The sequence below is a fragment of the Dendropsophus ebraccatus genome, chromosome 3 (assembly GCF_027789765.1).
Source record: "Dendropsophus ebraccatus isolate aDenEbr1 chromosome 3, aDenEbr1.pat, whole genome shotgun sequence".
Lineage (NCBI taxonomy): Eukaryota > Metazoa > Chordata > Amphibia > Anura > Hylidae > Dendropsophus > Dendropsophus ebraccatus.
In genome coordinates, this window is record NC_091456.1 from 160,788,458 (window position 1) to 160,810,971 (window position 22,514).

The 22,514-nt window shown below is 42.9% G+C and overlaps 1 protein-coding gene and 1 long non-coding RNA gene across 7 annotated transcripts in view; one reads left to right on the forward strand and one right to left on the reverse strand.

Moving 5' to 3' along the window:
- LOC138786199 (uncharacterized) overlaps positions 1-22,514 on the reverse strand; it is a 141,646-nt gene that overhangs the window by 111,242 nt on the left and 7,890 nt on the right. The gene's annotated exons all lie outside the window — the stretch shown is intronic.
- The window catches only part of PDE8B (phosphodiesterase 8B), a 139,795-nt gene that overhangs the window by 91,391 nt on the left and 25,890 nt on the right, over positions 1-22,514 (forward strand). For 2 of the 6 annotated variants that reach the window (XM_069963020.1, XM_069963024.1), the window contains exons 2-8: positions 13,934-13,993; positions 15,245-15,435; positions 15,966-16,025; positions 17,089-17,178; positions 18,199-18,256; positions 18,363-18,451; positions 20,234-20,312. In XM_069963020.1, the coding sequence (XP_069819121.1) occupies positions 13,934-13,993; positions 15,245-15,435; positions 15,966-16,025; positions 17,089-17,178; positions 18,199-18,256; positions 18,363-18,451; positions 20,234-20,312 (627 nt within the window). Of the gene's footprint in view, positions 1-1,971; positions 2,027-13,933; positions 13,994-15,244; positions 15,436-15,965; positions 16,026-17,088; positions 17,179-18,198; positions 18,257-18,362; positions 18,452-20,233; positions 20,313-22,514 lie in introns of those variants that run through there. The other 4 variants (XM_069963022.1, XM_069963023.1, XM_069963021.1 and 1 more) reach the window with 3 other exon arrangements.

Here is a 22,514-nt window from a genome sequence, read left to right on the forward strand (position 1 = left end):
GCGTTATTTATTGAAAATTTACATTGTGTGAACTTAGCCTTAAAGCGACTCTGTACCCACAATCTCTCCCCCCCAAACCACTTGTACCTTCGGATAGCTGCTTTTTTTTTTTTTTTAAATCAGATAATTTTTATTAACACGTTCATTGCAGTGCAGTCACATAGTCAATACACATCAGGTATACAATTTTTGGACAGCATATCAGTTCAGGTACATATCGAGTTGAAATATACCACATACAGTATCTAGTGCATAATATATATGGGGCAGGCAATAAACGACATCTGCAATGTAACCACCATTTTCTACATTTTCCTACTAATCAAACCAGACAAAACTTAACATAAAGAAAATAAGTAACTCCCCCCCCCCCCCCACATGTATGTGATGATATTATCGAATATATCATATCCCACAGATCGCTCTACACCCCGTGTCGGTATCGCAAGATGTCAGATATGGAAATAACATGTAGGGTACAAACCCACTTGACGTATTTGCTGCGTGAATCAGTCTTAAAAATAAGCAGGCAAAACGCAGGTTGGCTTTATACAATTGTTCTGTGTTAAAATACGCAATTGCGTATTTTTGAAGCATGATGCTACATGCGTTTTTCACACAGGTTGTTAACAACTGATGCTTTGCTAACAACAAGCTTCATGCTTCAAAAATACGCAATTGCGTATTTTAACGCAGAACAATCATATAAAGCCAACCTGCGTTTTGCCTGCTTATTTTTAAGACTGATTCACGCAGCAAATACGTCAAGTGGGTTTGTACCCGTATAGTGGAAAAACACATAAAGCAAATTCCCAAACATAAGATTGCTATGGGTCACACTGTATGTCATGTATATCTATCTATACTCCCTACAAGGGGGTTCCAAGCCTCTTTGCATACCTGTAAGAAACCTCCTTATGCCCACCAGTAGCTACCGGATAGCTGCTTTTAATCCAAGATCTGTCCTGGGGTCCGTTCGGCAGGCGATGCAGTTATTTTCATAAAAACAACTTTTAATCCGGCAGCGCTGTGTCTAACGGCCGGGGCTTACATTTGTATATGCATTAGGCTGGCACCACCTCTCTGTCCTTCCTCCCCACCCTCCTCATCATTAGGAATGATCCAGGAACATTTACTGCTGTTTGAGCTTTGCACAGGTGTATTAACAATCCAGCCCATGTACACACAATAGAAAGCAATCTGCCTGCAGCATTCCTAATGATGAGGAGGGTGGGGAGGAAGGACAGAGAGGGTGTGCCAGCCTAATGCATATACAAATATAAGCCCCGGCCGTTAGACACAGCGCTGCCGGATTAAAAGTTGTTTTTATGAAAATAACTGCATCGCCTGCCGAACGGACCCCAGGACAGATCTTGGATTAAAAGCAGCTATCTGAAGGTACAAGTGGTTTGGGGGTGTCAGATTGTGGGTACAGAGTCGCTTTAAAGTGCTACAGAGAAGCCCATGATATACAGTATATATATATTAGGGCATGTGCACACAGATGAAAAACCTCATCCATGTGAAGCGTTTTGCCGCAGCGTTTCCGCACATGTAGCAGCACATAAAGAGTGTATTTCAGCCAATGACATGTTAACATGTATCAGGTATATGTGGGGGGTTATGGGGTAGTCTGTGCGTCATAGATGAAGGCAGAACGGGAGACCTGTGACCCCTCGATTCCCAGTTCACAACGACCACTTTCCTTATGGATATAAACAAAGTCTATGAGAGCTCCCGGTGACCGATCTGGTAATGTGAGGCTGTTGTGTGAATTGCTGGAGCCATCTAGGTAGTAAGCGGATCATCTGCATGGAAATGATAGAAATCTGCTCCGGCTTCCAGGTAAATATGGCTCATTACCGGAGTATTGTTTCTTTCCCGGTGATAATAAGGATGACTGTGTCTGTGCTGTTGCTAGGGAATCTAGCGGAATGAGTGCATGATGATATCTTGTCAGCGGTTACCATGGATACGGGAAGCATCATCTTCAAGTGACTGGTTTGAGTTTCTGAATAATGTTAAGGTAAACATTGAATAATGTGTGGTATCCATAGGGGAGGGGGGAGGGGGCAGGGGTTGGCACCCGCTATGTACAAAGACAGCAGTCCTATAGGGCGGTGCACAGGTGGGATGGCTGATCTATCTCAAATATTCATCAGCTCTGATAAAATGAAAGCTGCGCTGTGATTGGTTGCTATAGGCTAGAAATGTTTTATAAAAGAGACCCCCTCTTTTATAATGAGCCCATGCCCTCTTACCAGGTGAGGTGCAAAGGTGCCTAAAACACACGTTGGCAGTAGTAGAGGTATAGTAGAGGAGGGGTGTAGTAGGGGAGAAGAGGAGTAGCAGTAGTGAGTGTAGTACAAGCAATAGTAGTGGGAGTGGTAGTAGCAGCAGTACTGGGAGTAGTAGTACTACTAGTGGAAGTATTAGTAGCAGTAGTAGGAGTAAAAGCAGTAGAAGGAGTAGTACTTTAGGTATTAGTAGTAGTAGTACTGGGAGTAGTAGTAGTACTGGAAGTGGAAGTAGTGGGAGTAGTAGTAGAAGTAGTGGGAATAGTACTAGCAGTAGTAGTAGCAGTAGTAGTGGGAGTAGTAGTAGCAGTAGTAGTAGAAGTAGTGGGAATAGTACTAGCAGTAGTAGTAGCAGTAGTTAGAGTAGTAGTAGGGGGAGTAGTACTTGGAGTAGTAGTAGAAGTAGTGGGAATAGTACTAGCAGTAGTAGTAGCAGTAGAAGTAGTGGGAATAGTACTAGCAGTAGTAGTAGCACTAGTAGTAGCAGTAGCAAAAAAAGAAAAAATAGAAAAAGATACAGCTCACCAATGAATCTAGAAGCAGCAGCGACAGGTAAGGTGCAGGGTTGGGTGCTCGAACTCCAGGGCGTTGGCCAGGCGCCGTAGGCTTGGTTTTCAGCAATAGGAAAAGGGGGAGTTTTGAAGTCGGCACTCCTGGACGTAGCCGATTAAAATATAACTTTTATTCGTGCATTAAAATCCCATGGTGGGCATAACAGGACCTACGCGTTTCGCGCTACTGCGCTTAATCATGGTTAATGATTTTAATGCACGAATAAAAGTTATATTTTAATCTGCTACGTCCAGGAGTGCCGACTTCAAAACTCCCCCTTTTCCTAGTAGTAGCAGTAGTTGGAGTAGTACTTGGAGTAGTAGTAGTAGTTGTAGTAATTTCAAAAGTTCGTTACTAGACCTTTAAAGTCCAGTCAAAAGTCAGAGATGTCAAAAGTTACTGACCGCATTGGAGACCCGTTGTGATCCCGAGATACAGTGGGGCAAGTGCGTGGCATCATGCTTTACTCTCTGCCCATCAATCAAACTCCACTTGTTCATTGCTTTATAGTTTATAGAGTAAATCAGTTGGGTGACCTTGCTGGCTGTATTTTAGGATCGCAACCGTTTACATGGACAGTTAGTTGAATTCCCCAAAATAATACTATATGGCTGTAAAATGTTTGCTCACACTGAAATCATGGTTCCATGTACTTTGATCTAGCTATGAAGGGCAATGAAAACCAAAGTAAATGGGATCGATCAGAATAAGTTGTCATCATAGTTCCTCTAAAATAGGTCCCATGACCATATTTTGACCATAGCCCACAGTACCCCAAGACTGTCTGACTTTCTCCATACCTTTGGTTTTAGCTGAAGCACAAGAGCATTTGTAGTAGTAGATCACTTATGTTATATATACAGAGTGAATACTAGGTCAGTCATCAGGCAGAAATGGAATCCGCATAAGACACATCAATGCGCTTACATTGGAAAATGCAAAAGATGTCCATAAAAGGGTTAAACCAGTGGTCAGTAAGTATGCCCCCACTATCCAGCTGTACGCTGTTACTGCCTGCTGGCTGAGCTGGTGGAGGGGATGGTGCAGTGCGCTCTCATTCAGTCAGTGCATATGACAGGAGTCACTGATGCTGATGACAGCCGGGAGACAGGCAGAATCCCTGGAGCTGCCGCAGCTATTCCCTCTGCATTTTGTTGCCTCTATTTAAAGTGTATCTGTATCCTGACATACTTTCTATGTAGATTCTCATTCATACGTAAGAGACAGCCACCAAGATTCCTTTCAAACCTAGCCATGTTATATTGTTAGAATTATCAAAATCCACATGGGAAAAAAAAAACATAAACAATGTAGCATATACTGTATTCTGATAATGTAAAGCTTTATTTTTTTTTGGCACCATGCCGCTTCATTTGGCGCTCAGCCTTTTTTTTTAAATACATTACTGCTTGTGCATATAAAACAATAAACATGTTATCCTTACCTCTCCACGCTCCCCAGGTGTCCTCCTTCAGTGTCTCCAGTGTTCCCTGCTGACTGCAGAGCCTCTGGAGTCACAGCCTGCTCAGCCAATCACTGACTGAGACGAGACAGCCCTGTGGTCAGTGATTGGCTGAGCAAGCTGTCACTCCAGAGTTGATCTCAGAAGTGGAGGCTCTGCAGTCAGCGGGGGACACCAGCAACACAGAAAGAGGACACCTGGGGAGCGCGGAGAGGTAAGGATAACATGTAATACTGTAAAAATATTGTAAACCAACTGAGACAGAAATGTCATTCCATTGATTAAGTTTTTTTTTTAAGTATATTGTCAAGTTTTTAAATGAACCTTTTTTTGTAGAAAAGAAATCTATGCATGGAGGGGATACTTCCGTAATATGGCAAGAGAGCATGCCATGACTTTCTCATGAGTTCATAATGTGGGAAGGGCTTAAAGGGGTTTTCCAGCGATTTGTTTTTCTTTCTAATCAACCACAGTCAGAAAGGTATATAGATTTATTATTTACTTCTATTTAAAGATATCGTCTTCCAGTACTTATCAGCTGCTGTATGTCCTGCAGTAAGTGGTGTATTCTTTCCAGTCTGACACAGTGCTGTCTGCTGACACCACTGTCAAAGACAGAAACTGTCAAGAGCAGTAGGAAATCCTCATAGAAATTCTCTCTGCTGCCACCTTTGTCCATGTCAGAAACTGTCCAGAACAGTAGCCACTTCCTGGATGACATACAGCAGCTGACAAGTACTGGAAGACTTTAAGATTTAAAATAGAAGTAAATTACAACTCTGTATAACTTTTTGTCTATGGTTAATTTGAAAGAAAGAAAAAAATATATCCGGAGTACCCCTTTAAAGGGGTGTTCTAAGACCCCCCAAAAAAAGGTGTTTCTCAGGAAAAACTATATGTATGGTTAATAGAATTTCAGCTCATTTAAAGCTTTTCAGTTTGTAGTAGTTAAGCCTCTGCAGCTCCCCATGCATGTTCCTAACATGTTCTTTGAGCCCCTTTAATCCACTGTTTTAAAAGTAAAGAAGAAAATCCAGTGAAATTGCTCCCTGGTGTTAACTGTAGACCTCAGGTTACGGACTGTATAAATGCCTCCTTAGTCATGTACAGAAAAATGAAGTAAATTTAGTGGGAATACTTATAGATCAACCCTACATACTGTGTGACTGGTGATGTAAACTAATACCCCCTGAAGCCTTTGCATATCTGAAGACATAAAGAATGTGTTTTAGCTGCAGTGAATATCTATGGTAAGGCATGATATCTCTTTGATGATATAGATAGCCTCTTAAGCTGCGGGGGATTTTTTGGGTCACTTGCTATTGGAATGTAGCAATAAATCGTCAAATAAGTTGTAAAGGGAATATGTCATCAGAAAATGTCATCAGGTTTTAAAATTAAAAAGTCCAAAATTATTGATCACAGTGGGTCTCACTGCTGAGACCCTCTGGGATCAGGAGATACATCTGGGAAAAGATCACAGCAGCCCTTGCTTTATTTCCATTACAGCTGAGTCAATAGGAGTCTATGAGACTACTTAGATCAGGGGTCTCAAACTCGCGGCCCGCGGGCCAACTGCGGCCCTCGGGACACTAGTTTGCGGCCCCCATCTCAATGGTAGCTTTCCTGTAAGTGCGGCCCTCATCAGCTGCTCAGCCGCAATTGGCTGAGCTTAACTTTATGCTCAGCCAATCGCGGATGAGCAGCTGTTGACGCGGCAGAGGGGGGCCGGCATCAGGGACGGCTGCAGCTGTTTGGCCGGCCTCCCGAAGACGACTGAGAGGTGGGCGGCGGTGGTGGTGGGAGGGGAGGTGTGTGGTGCAGGGGCCTACAGCCGCCTAGCAGAGCCGCCGCCCCCTAGCGTCCCTGCCGCACATGCAGCTCCCCGGTCTCTGAAGGAGGAGGCCGCGGGGACTGCAAGGTGATCGCATCGCTGCAAGTCCTGGGGATGTTCAGCAGGATCGGGGGATGCAGTGCAGACCCCCGATTCTGCTTTACAGCCCTAGTACTTGCAGCGATGTGATCACCTCACCCTGCAGTTCCTGCGGCCTCCTCCTCCAGAGATCGAGGAGCTGCATGTGCGGCTGAGAGGAGGGCGCCGGTCCCCTGTGTCACCCCCCAGCTCCCCTCTGTCACCCCTGCTCCCCCCAGTCCCCTCTCAGAGACCCCCAGTCCCCTCTCAGAGACCCCCAGTCCCATCTGTCACCCCCAGTCCCCTGTGTCACCCTCTCCTCCCCCCAGTCCCCTGTGTCACCCCCCAGCTCCCCCCAGTCCCCTTCTTGTGGAAAACCTGATGCGGCCCAGCCTCACCCAGACTCTACCTCCAGCGGCCACCGGGTAAATTCTCCCGCACTCTCTCCCTGACTATATCTCCTGATCCCAGAGGGTCTCTGCAGTGAGACCCACTGGGATCAATAACTTTTGACGTGTCTGATGACATCACAAAAAGTAAAGAGTTCTAACAGCACCAAGGAGTCCAAATAGTTCTGGATGCACATTGATAAGTTTATAATCCTAAGTATAGGCAAAAAGGCTTGAAGAAGGCAAAGTCCAACAGCATCCGTGGTAAGATTCAATCCAAATTTAATTCCTAAGACCAGGTACAGCAATGCATGTTCCAACCATGCCTGGCAAATACCTTTCAGGGTCGAAACGTTGCATTGTTCTACCTGATCCTATTAATTAAATTTGCATTGACTCTTACCACGGATGTATTGATGCAATGTCAAAAGTTATTTTTCATGACAGATACTCCTTAAAAAAACATTTTTTTGCCTCTCTGCTAGAATGGTGCTCGCTTACTGAGCCTATTACACGGCTTGATGATTGTGCAGAAAGGGCTGTGTATATATATCATTAGTAATGTACTTTACCTCTCTGTGTCCCCCGGCTTCCTGATGGCTTCTCCCCGTATTCCTGGCACTTCTAAGACATCTCTGAAGTGACAAGCTGCTCAGCCAATCACTGGCCAAGACTGGAAAGAGGCGTCGCCAGTGATTGGCTGAGCAGCCTGTCACAGCAGAGATGGCTTCAGAAGCTTTAGCAGTGGCTATGGTGAGCCGGGAGAAGTCAGAAGGACAATGGAGAAATGTGGAGAGGTAAGTATAGCTTTATTATTTTCTCTGCACTTTCATTGGCCACTGACTGCCCACCTTCTATTACACGGAGCAATGCACGGGTGGCGGGCGATGATTTTTCAATCGATCAACAGATTGATTATTGTTTAAAGATTTGCTATAAGGATTGATCGCTAGTGAAAACTAGCGATTTTGTAGCAAACGATTCTGGAGCGTTCGGCATTTGATTGGCAGTGTCTGCTGAAGTTGGATAAAGCCCTAAGGCTATGTAGAAAACATGGATATAGTCATTGGCTGTATCCACGTTTTCCAGCTTTATCCAGTACAGGAATGAAACAGGACACTATATATCATGAGGGTACTCTGTATATATAGTATAACATACATACTAGTCACTGTCAATTACTTATCAGGTCAGTTACAGTAACTAGTATAATTTTAATAGTTTAACATATATAAGTATTCTTAATTTAGAATTAATGGAGCCGTGTGACAAAGGGGAGGGCAGATCGGGGGGCCCGCCGGCCCGCCTCCAGTGCTTCATGTCCGGCTGGTGCTTGGTAATAGACTGGCACCATGCACGGGAATCGGGTGGCCTTTCAAAAAAAAAAGGGCCAGTGGTGCCAGTCTATTCATGTAAAAAACAAAAAAGCAATGTACTAGTGGTACCTTCACTTTCACCACCCATCAAATATGGTGTTCGGGCCCCCAGGTCAGGTTTGTGGATCCTGAGAATCTTATAATGATAAGCAATAGAGAGCAATAAGCTCTGGATCATCTAAACCCGAGCGTGCGGCATTTGATTACCGGTGGCTGAAGAAGTTGGATGCAGCCCTAGGGAATCCTGGAAAACATGGATACAACCAGAGACTACGATCACACAACATCTTTTTTTAGGCCATTTGAGTCTTGAGATTGGTAAATAGAAGTCATTTCTGTATAACTTTATAATGGGATTACCCCTTTGAATAAAATATTTAATAAAAAAAAAACAACTTAGGAAAAAAATCATGATCCTGAATGCTGGCCATTATGTTACTGTATATGTATGGCCAGCCAGAAGGATTATGAAGAAAGGCAAAAAAAAAGGCTTGTGGTTCAATGGGGTCATCCTTGGGGAAGAAGTAGCTTATTTGTCCATCTTTTTTGGTGTAATAGAAATCCGAATCAGTGGTGGCCCGGGACATATCTGCATGACAAGAAAGAGAGGACATGGGAATTTTAACAACAAATTCTAGACCCTGAATAGTTTTTGTTCAAATCTCTAGAAATATGCTGTAAGCTCCAAGTTCATTGAGTTCATGTGAAAGAAACAATTGTGAGCAGGTCACCAAGCAACTCGCTTTTAATGAACAGTAAATACAAGGGCAGACGGGCCTGCTGCTGCTGCCGCTATAGGTGCCCCTTCAAGCCGCTCTCATGTGTTTTGGCTACTTTTATGGGAGAATTTTATACTAATAATGATATGCAATATATGTGCACCATATGTATGGAAAAATCCCAGGAGTCCCCAGGCTGTTTTGTACAGGAATGCATTGTTTTTATCGAATAAAGTAATTATTCATTTGTAATATTATTTTGTGAACCATCACTAATATATTTAAAGAGACACAGTCATGAATTATTTATTTTTTTTTTTAAGAAATCAACAGGCGCTGTGATCGCAAGCTTTATTTTTTTTAACGTTTTCTATGTTTAAATCAGCATTATATATATGGTCACTAGGTGTCTCCCTTCACTGCGTATTCGTACAGCTGCTGCACGTCCAAATTCAGCAGCAGAGAGTCCTGGGGGTGCTTGCATTGTATGGTCAGCTCTCCTGTCACACAGTGCCAAAACCTCTGTAACCACAAAGTGACATACTGACTGAATTGTTGTATAACAAGGAGCATTGTCTCCTGTAAGCATGCATAGCTGATAATATAATCAGCTATTGTTAATAGTATTATTAGCCTAAGTTAATTGCCCTCAGTTGATATACAACCTGCATGATGAAAAGGTGTTTTTCCTTGCGTGAGTGCAGAAAGGACTGGAACTTCCTGTGTGTGGTCTCATTTTTTTGAACAGAGAAAAGGCCAAATATCGTCAAAAAGGGAGCACGGGCCGCAGTTTAACTATTATTTGTAAAAACTTCTGATATGTCAAAGCAATGGGGTCTGGGTGCTAAGACCCCACCGATCGCTCAGCACTAAGCGCTATGCCCCTTCATCTCCGCTGTAACTGCAGTCTACTGAGATATAATGGAGCCCATGGAACTTCTGCCCGGAAGTTCCATAGGCTCCCATTATAATTCCATAGAATGCCCGTACTAGCAGTCACAGTAATGACGGGGCAAAGCGCTCGCTGATTAGCACTTCCGTGTGATGTCTTCACAGAGGGCCATCCCCCCTCTGTTACGTTGTCAGATGACTGACAGCTTTCTCAGCTGTGATTGGCTGAAGAAGCTTTCAGTCATCTGACACTGCCAGGAGAAGAAGAAGGTTCGGTTGGGGGTTGAAGACCAAACCAGAGCTCTGGGACCTGTGAATGCGAGAAATTCAAACGAAGACAGACCCAGAAATGATGATAAGTATAAAAAATGCAGTTTTATATTGTCCTTTGAAAAAATAATAAAGCAAGTATATAGCAAACTGATCACAACCCCTGTGGATTTCTTAAACACTTTAACACACGTGATCTAACATAGGTAATAACTGGGTTCAACAACTGATTGCAGACAAGTGCTGCATTTAAAAGGAACCTATCTCAGCTGCAGGTAGGGGAAGCTGAGAAGAGGGATATACATTATTATTGAGGAAAAAAAAAACAAATTGATAATGTATTCAATTAATTCCTTCTAATTATAGGTTTAAGAGTTAAGTGGGCTGTCAGACACTGTTTAGGACCGCCCATTGGACTCCTAGCATAAATTACAAGCTCAACTAAATCTTTGCCCACATCTTTGCTCTATAGAATTTTGGGCTTCTTAAGTAGCTTTGCAGCTCTTTCCACTTTCCATAGCCAATTATATATTTTGGGCTTTGTGACCTGTTTAGCACAAATTAATTCAACAGCTTATTATACTATTTGTTATAGTTCCTTTACTTTAGTATTCATTTGTATACTAATACTATGATATTGTCCCATCTTCTCTTTCCTTTTGAATGTGTTTGTATCACAGCCAAACCAATAGTCAAGTATAGACCAACCTCAAGTAGGAGAAAAGTTTTGCTGTCGTTTTTTTAATTGGCATTACTTTAAGAGATCTCATTTGACTCCAGCGTTTCCCATGCATATTAACAAGCAGGTATTGTTTTATGCTGTATTTTTAGTATTCTGTTTTTCCCAGGGCCTGGTTACAAGAGGCGTGATTATGGCCAGCTCGGCTCTCTTAGTTTGGGACATCTGGGAGATTAAAGAGGCACTGTTCTAAAAATTATGTTTTAAGAAATCAACAGGGGTTGTGATCTCAAGCAGTTTTTCAATATACTGTTTTTATTTTTTTTAACCCTTTTCTACGTTTAAATCCATGTTATACATATGGCCACTAATTTTCTCCCTTACTGTGAAACTGTGGTCCATGCTCCCTCTGTGCTGATATTTGGTCTTTTTTTCTGTTCAAAAAAGGAACCAAATTAAAGAAAGTCCCAGTCCTTTGCACACTCATGCAAAAAAAAGACAAACAGGAGAGCTGACCATACAATGCAAGCACCCCTAGATTTCTCTGCTACTGAATGTGGACGGGCAGCAGCTGTACACATGCGCAGTGAAGACTTGACCTGCTCTGTGCACGCTCAGGAATGTATTTGGTCTCTTTTTTTTAACAGAGACAAGACCAAATATCGGCACAGAGGGAGCATGGAGCACAGTTCTTCAGGAAGAGAGACACCGATTGGTTATATGTATAACATTGATTTAAACATAGAAAACTTATTGCATGCATATTGCAAAACTGATTTCATACACAACCCCAATACTGTATAAACAGGTGGTCTTTATTCATAGAATATAGACAATTGGCGTCAGTCTCCAAGTCCACAATGGGCCGCAGTGCCCACATATACTGAGAACAGTGCTGGCAACAGACAGTGCCATACAATGTGTTGTTGACATATTGTGTTACTGTAGCTCAGCTCCCATTGACTTTAATGAGCTGCAGTTGCCCAGTATGACCACCACATGATGTCTGGCACTGTCTACATCTGTCTGTTTTCTATATATGTGTGTACTGCAGGCCAGGTGTCAATGAGAAATAAAAAAAAAAAAAAACATGGAAAAAAAGAAATGATGGAACCCTTAACTGGCAGTCTGAAGAAGACCTTAGACGCCATAATTCAGAAACTAATGGGCAGTAAGACGAATATATTAAAACTACAAGAGATGGTATATCCTGTAATGGCAAACACTGACAAAAGCTCTCCTGTGTGTTATTACTATGATCTTGCCAATTTTTATAGTGTTTCCATAATTATTTTAGTAATTTTATATTATTTATTTAGAAGCTTTTCCCTCCAGCCTGTGTAACATTGATCAGAATCTTCTTGTACCTGGAATGTAGAATGACATGATTACTTCCCTTATACACACACAAAGGACATGCCATAAGAATACTGAGTGTACTATATATAGTCCATCATTCATTGCTTGTGACATTGCTGTTTTATTATTAATAGTATGTACAGTACATTTTAAGATGCTAAAGACATATTTATATTATATATGAATCTTAATGTCCCTAGGTGGTGCACTACAACAGACAGAACACGTTTCGGCCAAAACACGTCCTGTCCGTTGTTGTGCACCTAGGGAAAGGTTGGAATAAAGTTTAAGAGCAAGCTACTTGGGTGAGTGCCAGGAATTTTCTTTCAGTGAACCTCACAACCCAGAAGCTACACAAAGGTTGTTATGGTGAGTATATGGCAATAAGTTCAGTGTGTGTTGTTAGGAGGCTGAAGATCGGGAGCTAAGCGGAATTGGTGTATGCATTGACCAGAACAAAACCCCAACTGACTCCATTGTATGGTAAGTTTTGAAGCACATGTACCGTGTAGGACAATGGGTCCATTGCAATACCTGTAGACTCTCGTCATCAGTTCTGTAATGGACATATACGTATTCATAGAGATCCATTTGTCCATCCAATGAATACAAGACTTTTCCCACCTGTGCATGATTTAGGCCCAAATATGTAATCTTTTATCGTAAACGCTTCAATGGTTTTTTGTTTTTCTGACACAAAGCACAAATGTCTTACAGTAGATGTTGAACTCCTGAACTTGAGGTTCTCTGAGGTTCTTAGACTAGGTACAGTTTTATTATCGCTTTGTGATTCAGCCCTGGTCTACCGATGCTGGTTTCCACATTCTCGAACGGAACAATCCGAAAACACACAGTGCGCCCTACATGTCTAACTGGTTGAATGGGTTCTCCTATCCACAAATCAAAGATTTCATTACTCTGTGCCATGTTTGTTTTGTATATGAAGAACTTCTTGGAATAAACAGCAGTCCTTCCCATTGTAAGTGATCTGTGAATGTTACTTTATCGCAGTGGGTCCAGGCTAATAGCAAAGAGTTTCTGCGTCTTTTTCCTTGTCCAATAGAGAGAGGAAGGGAAAGGAGACCCCTTTTAACAGGGCAGAAAGCCCACCTACTCCTAGAGTCCACTTCTTGGATGTGATGTGTTTAGTAGAGATGAGTGAATCTCAAGCACATTCAGGTCCATTTGAATGCCGGTGGCTGAAGAAGTTGGATGCAGCCAGTGTTGGATTGGGGTATCTGGAGCCCACCAGAAGAAATGATCCTGGGGGCCCACCAATGAAGAACCAGTGAGAAATGAAATGTCAGTCAGTGTTAGTGCAGGTTCTAAAGCTGGGCGCCCACCGGAGGATCCTCTGGTGGGCCAGTCCAACACTCGATGCAGCCTCGATGGAAACCATGGATACAGCCTATAGCCCTACCAGTGTACCTATGTACATCCAATATAAATTGAAAAAAAGTAAAACATTCGAACTTTTTGTTCTTGAAAGATGACTTTCCTACTGCAAGATTGCATTTGGCCACCTCAAGCTGTCATTCCAGTATCCACACAAAGATCTCCATGGATGGGGCTATGTAGGAGGAACATATGGCAGGGACTTATGGGGGCATCTATGGCGGACACACTAATGGGACACCTTCTCTGTGGCCTACGCCAGGGGAGAATGTTTGATGTGCCCCAATTTGTATTCTTGTTTATGGCCACTGGCTAGTAAAAGTATTGGGAATCCTGTAAGAACAATAGGGGACTTGTGGTGACTCTGCTGCCACCTAGTGATAGTTTTAGGGTATCTGCTAATGCTCACACCTATATAACAGGCACACCGTATGCCTTATGTAGTTATAAGCATAAAGACCTGTACTAACAAAAATAAAAGCTACATGAGCAAGATGCCACTTTTGTATAGTAAAATACATTACAAAGTTTCACATATTCCCAAATATTGCTTATGAAAAAGGAAAAAAGTTCATTATGTATTCCTTATAGTAGTTATAAACACACGATTGAATAGCATTCTCTTCTATTAGCAGGCATCATCAACAGATCTGTGGCTTGGACCTATGAGACTAACACAGGATCCTATCCAGGTGTGTATATTTGTCTTATATATCAGATGAAGGATGACTTAATTTCATTAGTACATTGCAGGTAAATGTCAGTCCTTTAAAAAAAAAAAAAAAATATGTTGATGTACACTGCAGTATACTATCAAACCCCCTGAGTTTAAAGGGGTACTCTGGAGATGTACAACCGTTTTTTTTCTAAGCTCTGTAGTTCCTGGTACCCTGCTGTGATTTATACAGCGCAGGGTCTTATTAGAATATACAGTACCCTAGAGGAGGCTTCCTATTAGTATCGCTGAGCCTGGCAGCTTCTGCACAGTGAGCTGTGTTTGCTAGCACCTCTTGCTCTGCTAGAGCCACTGAAAAGGAAGGGCTGAATAAAAGTTATGGGATGAATTCAGTTTTCTGATGCAATGTTGATAGGGCTCTGTGAACCAGAAGTTCTCTATGCATCTCTATAAAACGCTTAATGTGAGTCTCATAGGGCTTCATAGAGAATTTTAGGCGGGCCCAGCGCCCCAAGGGAACCAATTGCGAGATGCATAAGTGATGGGAGGAGATATTGGTACAGTGGGCCCGCCTTCAGTGCGGCGGAAAATATCTGTAAGGGTTTGTCCACAATACGGAATCCTGGCGGATCACCCGCCGTGGATTCCGCAGCTGGCCTCTGCTTGCGGCCGCCTGAATCTCCACTGGTCTCATAGGCTTCTATGGTTTGGCAGATTCCGCTTTCCGCCTGAAGAATGAACGGGTTAATTCCGCCAAACTATAGAATGAAGCCTGTGGGACCAGTGGAGATGCAAGCAGGGGCGAGCTGCAGAATCCACGGTGGGTGATCCAACAGGATTCCGTAGTGTGGACATACCCTAAGTTTAAAAAAGTTATTGGAGCAATTCTGCTGATCTGCATTAAATCCCTGCACAAAAAATCTCTGGCCCCGTTACACGAGCCAGTGATCAGCGTTTGTAAAAGGGCGTTTACTAGGAGGGGTGCGTTTTAAAGTTTGTTCCTTCTTAAAGGGGTTTTCCAATTAAATCTTACTTATGCACAGGATGGGGGGGGGGGTCTGACCAGATCTTATGCCGTGTACAATGGTTGAAAAAAAAAATAAAGTAAACATTATATCTCAGTAAATATTATACTCAATTTTACCTGTAGATTTCATTACTTACACTACATGTGAACATGTCCTATCCCTGTTTTCCAATGATATTGCAGTGGACATCTTATACTCCATAGCAGTAATTCTTCTCTGCTTTGTTGTTTCATGTATAGGTGCTGCTAGTGTTTGCTAAAGAAGACAGTCAGAGTGATGGATTCTGGTGGGCCTGTGATCGAGCAGGGTACAGGTGTAACATTGCCTGTACACCAGAATCGGCACTTGAGTGCTTCCTCGATAAACACCATGAAATCATTGTCATAGACCATAGACACCCCAGATACCTTGATGCCGATGCTGTATGCAGGTACATCAGGGCTTTCTTTGATGTTATATAATTGGTTCTTAGGCCACCAGTGCTGTTTTATGGGGAATAACATGCTATCTATGTATACATGTACACCTGTGCGTGCTTTAGAATTCATATGGAGGCACACAGAGGAGCATCCATCTAAATCGGTGTAAGTAAAAGACCGGATTATACTGTATATGTCTTACTTGCCATAGCCCATGTGCCACAATAATAAATCCACTGAATGGAAGACAGACTCAAGCAAAGCTAAGTCTGGGTAACGTTGAGCAGACCGGTCAAGCTGTTCAGGTTCGGCAACATCCTCCAAACCCAAACACTCGGCATCTGATTTCCTGCAGCTCCAGAAGTTGGATGCAGTTTGGGATCGGAGAACGTTGTAGAACCTGAGCACTAAATCTTGCCCAATGTGTGCACTCAACTCTGCAGGTCTTACTATCATCGCCATTTGTACCAGTCTTTTCTCTGTATACTTTTTGCCGTCTGGCAGTGAACCTTTTTAAGCTTTCTATTGTCTTCTTTGACAGGTCAATACGAGCTACAAAGCCATCCGAGCACACTACAATCCTGGCCGTGGTTCCCCGTGTGTAAGTTACTAATACGCAGTTTACACTGGCTATGCACTTTAGATTAAAGTCAGCCAGACCAGCCAAATTCAGCCATATTGGGGGGATGGAGAGAGATAGCTGTCCGATAAGCAAATGATATTCATGTTACTTTTAGGCAACTTATCTTGTATTGTTCCTAAGTTATAACCTGTATTATAATCCAGACATGAAACCGCCTGGATCAATGTCTGCGCTGATCTTACATTGGGGTTTTGTATTCTAGGATTTGTAGTTCTTATAACAGGCACTGTAAAGTATTGGAAAACAAACTTTCTCAATGCATTTTAGAAGCCTAGAGAAGCGAGTTTCCAAGATTTAAATGACCCTATCTATAAACTGTAACAGTAGTGTACAACCTGCTCTCCAGTTGTTGTATAACTACTGTTCCAATCATACCCTTTGGCTGCCCAGGCATGATGAGAATTGTAGTTTTGCAACAGCGCGAGGGCCTCAGGTTGTACACTACTACTCCAAAAGGATTATGGATATCAAAGAGGAGAGTCCTCCATTCAGATCTGTAAAGTCCCCCATCACAATATGGGGTCTCGCCTGTGAACAGTGATGAGATGAGGTTTTTTTTAATGATACCTTCATTCTTATAATGTGGGGGCCAAGAGATATATAATCACAGTTAAATCTCCACCCCCCAGCTGCTGATTGAGAGTTGACTGCCTATACACAGCATAGATACTGCCAATCAGCAGCTGGTGGGCGGAGTTTGCTGGAGCTCATGAATAACCAGGACTACTGGGCTCACATACATAATGGAGAGGACTACTTATTGTCCATTTATTCAGGAGGATATGTCTGAATTGGCTTCGCAGTACAGTAAGATGAAGTCATACATGATTTTGTTCAGTTTCTCTGTCACTAGTTTATGCTAGCATTAGATGGAACAGCATAAACCTACTGACAGATTCTTTTTAAGATCAGTACAAGTAACACAATGACTTATAATGGAGCTTGCCTTATGCAGTGACTCAGAGATCACAGAAAGCCGAGGCTTAAGGCTGATTTTAGGCTTGTTTTTTGCTCATTTTAGAGATCCGTGGGGGTCCAAACACCTAGACCCGGAAAAATTAAAATGTTTGACAAGTTTCTGTGACATTTCAAAAGTTTGTTCTAATGACAGGTACGCTTTAGAAATGGAAAAACCCTGTTAACACTATGGGAACACTATGGGGGACATTTATTAAGTCCGACGTTTTTACGCCGGACTTAAAAATGTCCCCGCATCTCCGGCGCTACGGGGATTTATGTAGAAGCGGACTGCCTCTACATAAATCCGGTGCGCACAGCCAAAAACCTACGCCAGCTGAGGGCTGGAGTAGGTTTTCGGCGTATCTTTAAGAGAAAAAAATGCTGAGTCCGCGTCCCCGTTCCACCCCCTCCACACCCCCTCCCCGCCCCCCTGGCATACCCGCCGGAAAGAGCCGTTTTGCGAATATTTTATTCGCAAAACGGACGATTTGCGGATAAAATATTCGCCAATCGGCTCTTTTCGCCGAAAAAAAGATACACCACATGATACATGTCCCCTTATGTGTGTGATGATCGTCCATTTTCTTAGGATTAGGGTAGAGAGGACCGAACCTGGAGCATGCTTGAGTCGATCAGAACCCGAACTTTCGGCATTTGATTAGCGGTGGCTGCTGAAGTTGGATAAAGCTCTAAGGCTATGTGGAAAACATGGATATAGTCATTGGCTGTATCCATGTTTTCCAGACAACCTTAGAGCTTTATCCAAGTTCAGCAGCCCAAGCCAATCAAATACCGAACGTTCGGGTTCGGATCGACTTGAACCCGAACCTGGTTCGCTCATCTCTAGATTAGGGCTATTAATGCCTTTCTCATTTTTTATTTTTATTTTCTCTTTTTTGTCTATAAAATAAACTAGCTTCAAAATGGTTCTGAGATGCAATATGCTGCACTCTTTAGGGACCCCAAAAATACATATAGGATGGTAATGGATTTTGATACGGAGCAGAATTACTAAATGCTGCATGAAAAACACAATTGGGAATATAGCCAAAGACTAATGAAGGAAGAAAAAGTTACACACGCAGATGCACACGTGCCCATCCCCCTCTCTATCTGACAGTATATATAGACGTGTATGAAAATGATGACATTAATATCTGTTTCCCTCCAGGGGACCCGATCAAGAGGAAACGTCAGTCGTCCCTCTTCTCCATGCGGGATTCAATAGGGTAAGTGACATTGACATTTAATACAAAAGGACAATACGTATGGCAGTAGCTTAGCAAAATGTGTTTCTGTATTTTTCACTGTTATGACTTAACGCATATTTTTCAGAGATTCATGGAGAACTTCAGTATGATCTCTTGTTACAATGAACTAATCCAGATAGAGCATGGAGAGGTGCGATCTCAGTGTAAGCTAAGGTAGGTGTACGACTCTATTTAATTTCCCACTATGCAACGTGCCTTTACACAGCATGACAAATCTAGCATTCTATCTGCACAAATGATCCATATATCATTCGTGCAGTTATGGAAACTGACAGCAGGAATATACATATATGCGTGCTGTTAGTTTCCAAATCACCCAGCAGTGCATACTCACCCAGTGCGCTGCTGCTGTGATCCGGCATCCTGTTCCTCTGGCTCTAACATTTAGCTGCTGTATCTTCACGCTTCGCCTCCTCTAGCTGTCAATCGATACAGAGGAGGGGAGGGTCTGATGACACAGCGAGAGAGCCTGTTTACACAGAGAGATGTGCAGCCGATGATAATGAATTTTGAAATCTGCTCTAAAGACACGATCAGCCGAGGATCGGGCGTTTTCCCCATCCTCAGCTGAAAGTTTTTACTTTTAGGGCGGGTTCACACTACGGAATTCTCGCGGACAATGTCCGCGGAATTCCGTCAGCTGTCCGCCCGCACATCTGGGCGCCTTTCCGCCAGCCCCATAGACACCATTCTATGGGCCGGCATATTCCGCTATACGCTGAAAGAAGTGTCATGTCACTTCTTTTAGCGGATCGCGGAATACGCCGGCCCATAGAATGGTGTCTATAGAGCCGGCGGAAAAGCGCATGCCCGTGCGGGCGGACAGCTGACGGAATTCCGCGGACATTGTCCGCGAGAATTCCGTAGTGTGAACCCGCCCTTACACGGGACAACTATTGTCCACAAGGTTGTTTCTTTAAATGCTCCTGGCCAACTATCGGCCCATGTTAAAAGGGCCTTAAAGGGGTTATCCAGCACCACAGTTCAGTACAGGTTGTCTCCAGGTCAGGTCAGGTGTGGTTTGCAGTTAAGCTCCATTCACTTCATTGGAACTAAGCTGCAAAACCTGCACTTAAACTGGAGATAGGAGTTCTTTTTAGTGGTGTCCGCTTGCTTGTAACCAGTGCTTGTAGCAAACTTACTCATCACCCAACAGAGGGCAGAAAAGTGACATTTTGGCCTCCGTTTGGGTGATTTCCCCTGACGTATACCCCCCTCCCCCTCACTGGTTGGCAAAAAAAATGGGATGGGGAAAAAGAGCCCTTAGCGGGGTAAAATGGTGCTGTAAGTTGCATTATACAGTCCTTGATTTTAGGTGAAATCTGTAATTGAAATATCACCAAAGTCTAATGGTACTGGCATTGCACCACTATTGGTCTGAGTAATAATGCGTTTACACGGAACGATTATCGTTCATATTTTCGCAATAACGATCGCATATGAGCGATATTCGGCTCGTGTAAACACAGTGAACGATCAAGCGATTCATTGTGATTTTTCAAAATTTTCTCAAATCATCGTTGGTCATTCGCTGAAAATTGGCAGATCGCTTTGTGTAAACAGTCTTTCACCGATTTACCTTATAGGAGATGGGCTTGAGCGATCTTAAAAATGATGGCAATAACGATTTTTCTAACGATTTATTCGTCTAAACGCTGATCGTTATAAAAACCAAATTGTTGATTGAAAGTCTTTAAACGATCAATTGGGCAAATTATTGCTTCGTGTAAACGGACTATAATGATCAGTTATATCATCTGCCTCAGATTAAGGCCCATTACTCGTCCCTACGGCTGCTGATCCTAGATCGGTGCTATTATTGATCTATGGATAAGTGAATTGTTGCCCGTTTTATCACCCTATCTACATTCATTTTGACAGCATGTTATTCTGTATGTTCAGGCTATATAATGATTAACTGTATGTGTGTTACAGATCCTGTAATGCAATATTTACAGCACTGGATCACTGTCAGGAAGCCATAGAAATTACCAGTGAAGAACACGTCATACAGGTACAGATAGCAGATTTCTTTTTAGATACTTTTGTATATACAGCATGAAGTAATTGTGCCAATAAGATAAATCTAGTTTAACCTTTCACATACTTGTTACCTGTAACGGTGCCTCTGACCTGCACAGTCTCTTGCTACTCTCTGTGTAAAGTAGCAGATTCTGTGGATGGGGGAAGCAGAATGGCAAGCAGTTGCGGGCATATAACTTTCTATCACTATGGACTATACCAGTGTTTCTCAGTATTTCTAAGCCAGCTACTCTCTAAAGTGTACTCTCATAAAGTGCCCAACACAATGGAAACCTAGGTGCCTTGCTCCCTGAATTAAGAGCCTCAAAACACAGGACTAGCCAGATATCCCTACCAGAGAAGGACCTTTGGCATACAAAAAATCCACCATCTAATATCCACACCATGGATGGTGATGCATGCCAGTAAGCTAACAATCCCAAATGAAGGCTTCTTAACATATGTACCATGTGTCTCCGAAAAAGGGCTAGGTCTTACTTTTAGGATATGTATTATTTTCAGAGAAACACAGTATGCCCCTACACTGTAGCCCCACTCGGCAGTTAGCCACCATACTGTATGTCCCACTCAGGGGCGTAGCTAGGATTCATGGGGCCCCATAGCAAAAAACTATATGGGGCCCTCCTCCCCATACACACTAATATATATATATATATATATATATATATATATATATATATATATATATATATATATATATACTCTGTGATGTGGCCATAAAAAAAAATTCTCTTGTGGCCAGAGGCAGAATCCTATGGTTATATACATAGGTGCAGGAGCAGACTACCTTTTGCTTAACCCCTTTATTTACTGCAGTGTGTAAGTGACCCAAGTGTTCTCTTACATGCTGGAACACAAAAAAAGGGTTAATACAGAAGACAATTAGCTCTCTCCTTTGCTACTCCTGCACTGATAACCCCTGACCTCTGCAGGAACTCAGAGAACAGAGGTCAGAGGTTATCAGAGTAGTCAGGCAGAGAGCTAATTGTCTTCTGTATTAACCCTTTTTTGTTTTGCAGCATGTTAGAGAACACTGGGTCACTTACACATTGCAGTAAATAAGGGGTTAAGCATAAGGACACAGGAGGCTCTTATCTTCCCTGGGCCCACTCCCTCCAGTGGCCCCATAGCAACCGCCTTCCCTGCCTCTATGGTAGCTACGCCACTGGTCCCACTGTTGTTAGGCTCCTATACTGTAAATTCCCCTGTAGTTAGGCCTCCATACTGTATACCTCCCTCCCCTCTGTAGTTCTTTCCCCATACTGTATACATCCCCCTCTGCAGTAAGGCTCTCCATACTGTATATCTCCCCCTCCCCTATAGTTCTTCCCCCCCATACTGTATACATCCCTCTCTCCTCTGAAGTTCTTCCCCCCCCCATACTATATATTTCTCTTTCCCCTCTATAGTTCTTCCCCCATACTGTATACATACTGTATACTACATTTTGAAGTAAGACCCCCCCCATACTTTATACCTTCCTCCCACCCGTAGTTGGCCCACATACCCTCCGCCCCCCATATTCAGTATCCGCTACTGTGCATCTTCTTACCCCTCATGCCTCTCCTGCAGCTTGTGCTGAGCAGGTGGGGGCGGAGCATAACAAGTCTGGCCCTGATTGGCTGATGCTCAGCCACCCAGTGTCAGCGATCTGGTCAGCTGACTGTAACTAGGGCTTATATTAGGAGCAGGGCTTATATTTAAAGCCTACTGCAGAAAGCCTGCACAATGAAGCTAGGTCTTATTTTCGGGGTAGGTCTTATTTTCGGTAGTTAAAAACTTGGGTATGCAATAAAGCTATGTTTCAACCCTATTGAGTCGTTTGCTTGATAAATACCTAATTGGGTCAAAACGTAGCTCACATGTAGTTGAACAGTTTTCCACTACCCTGGATGCTGAATTACTTTCTCACTACATAGGTTTCTACAGCATGTCGAAAGTCTTTTTTAAAGTGACAATGGCCATTTAGATAGACGCCAGCACAATGCTGCCTAGGCTGTTATCATACAGTGTGTTGCACATTAAAGGGAACCTATTGCATTGAAAATACAGTCCAACCTACTGGCATCATGTCATCATCATAGAGCAGGAGAAGCTGAGCAGATTCATCAGTAGTTTTTTAGGAAAATGTTCAGGATAACTTGTCATTTATTCAAGTAAATCACTTAGTAGT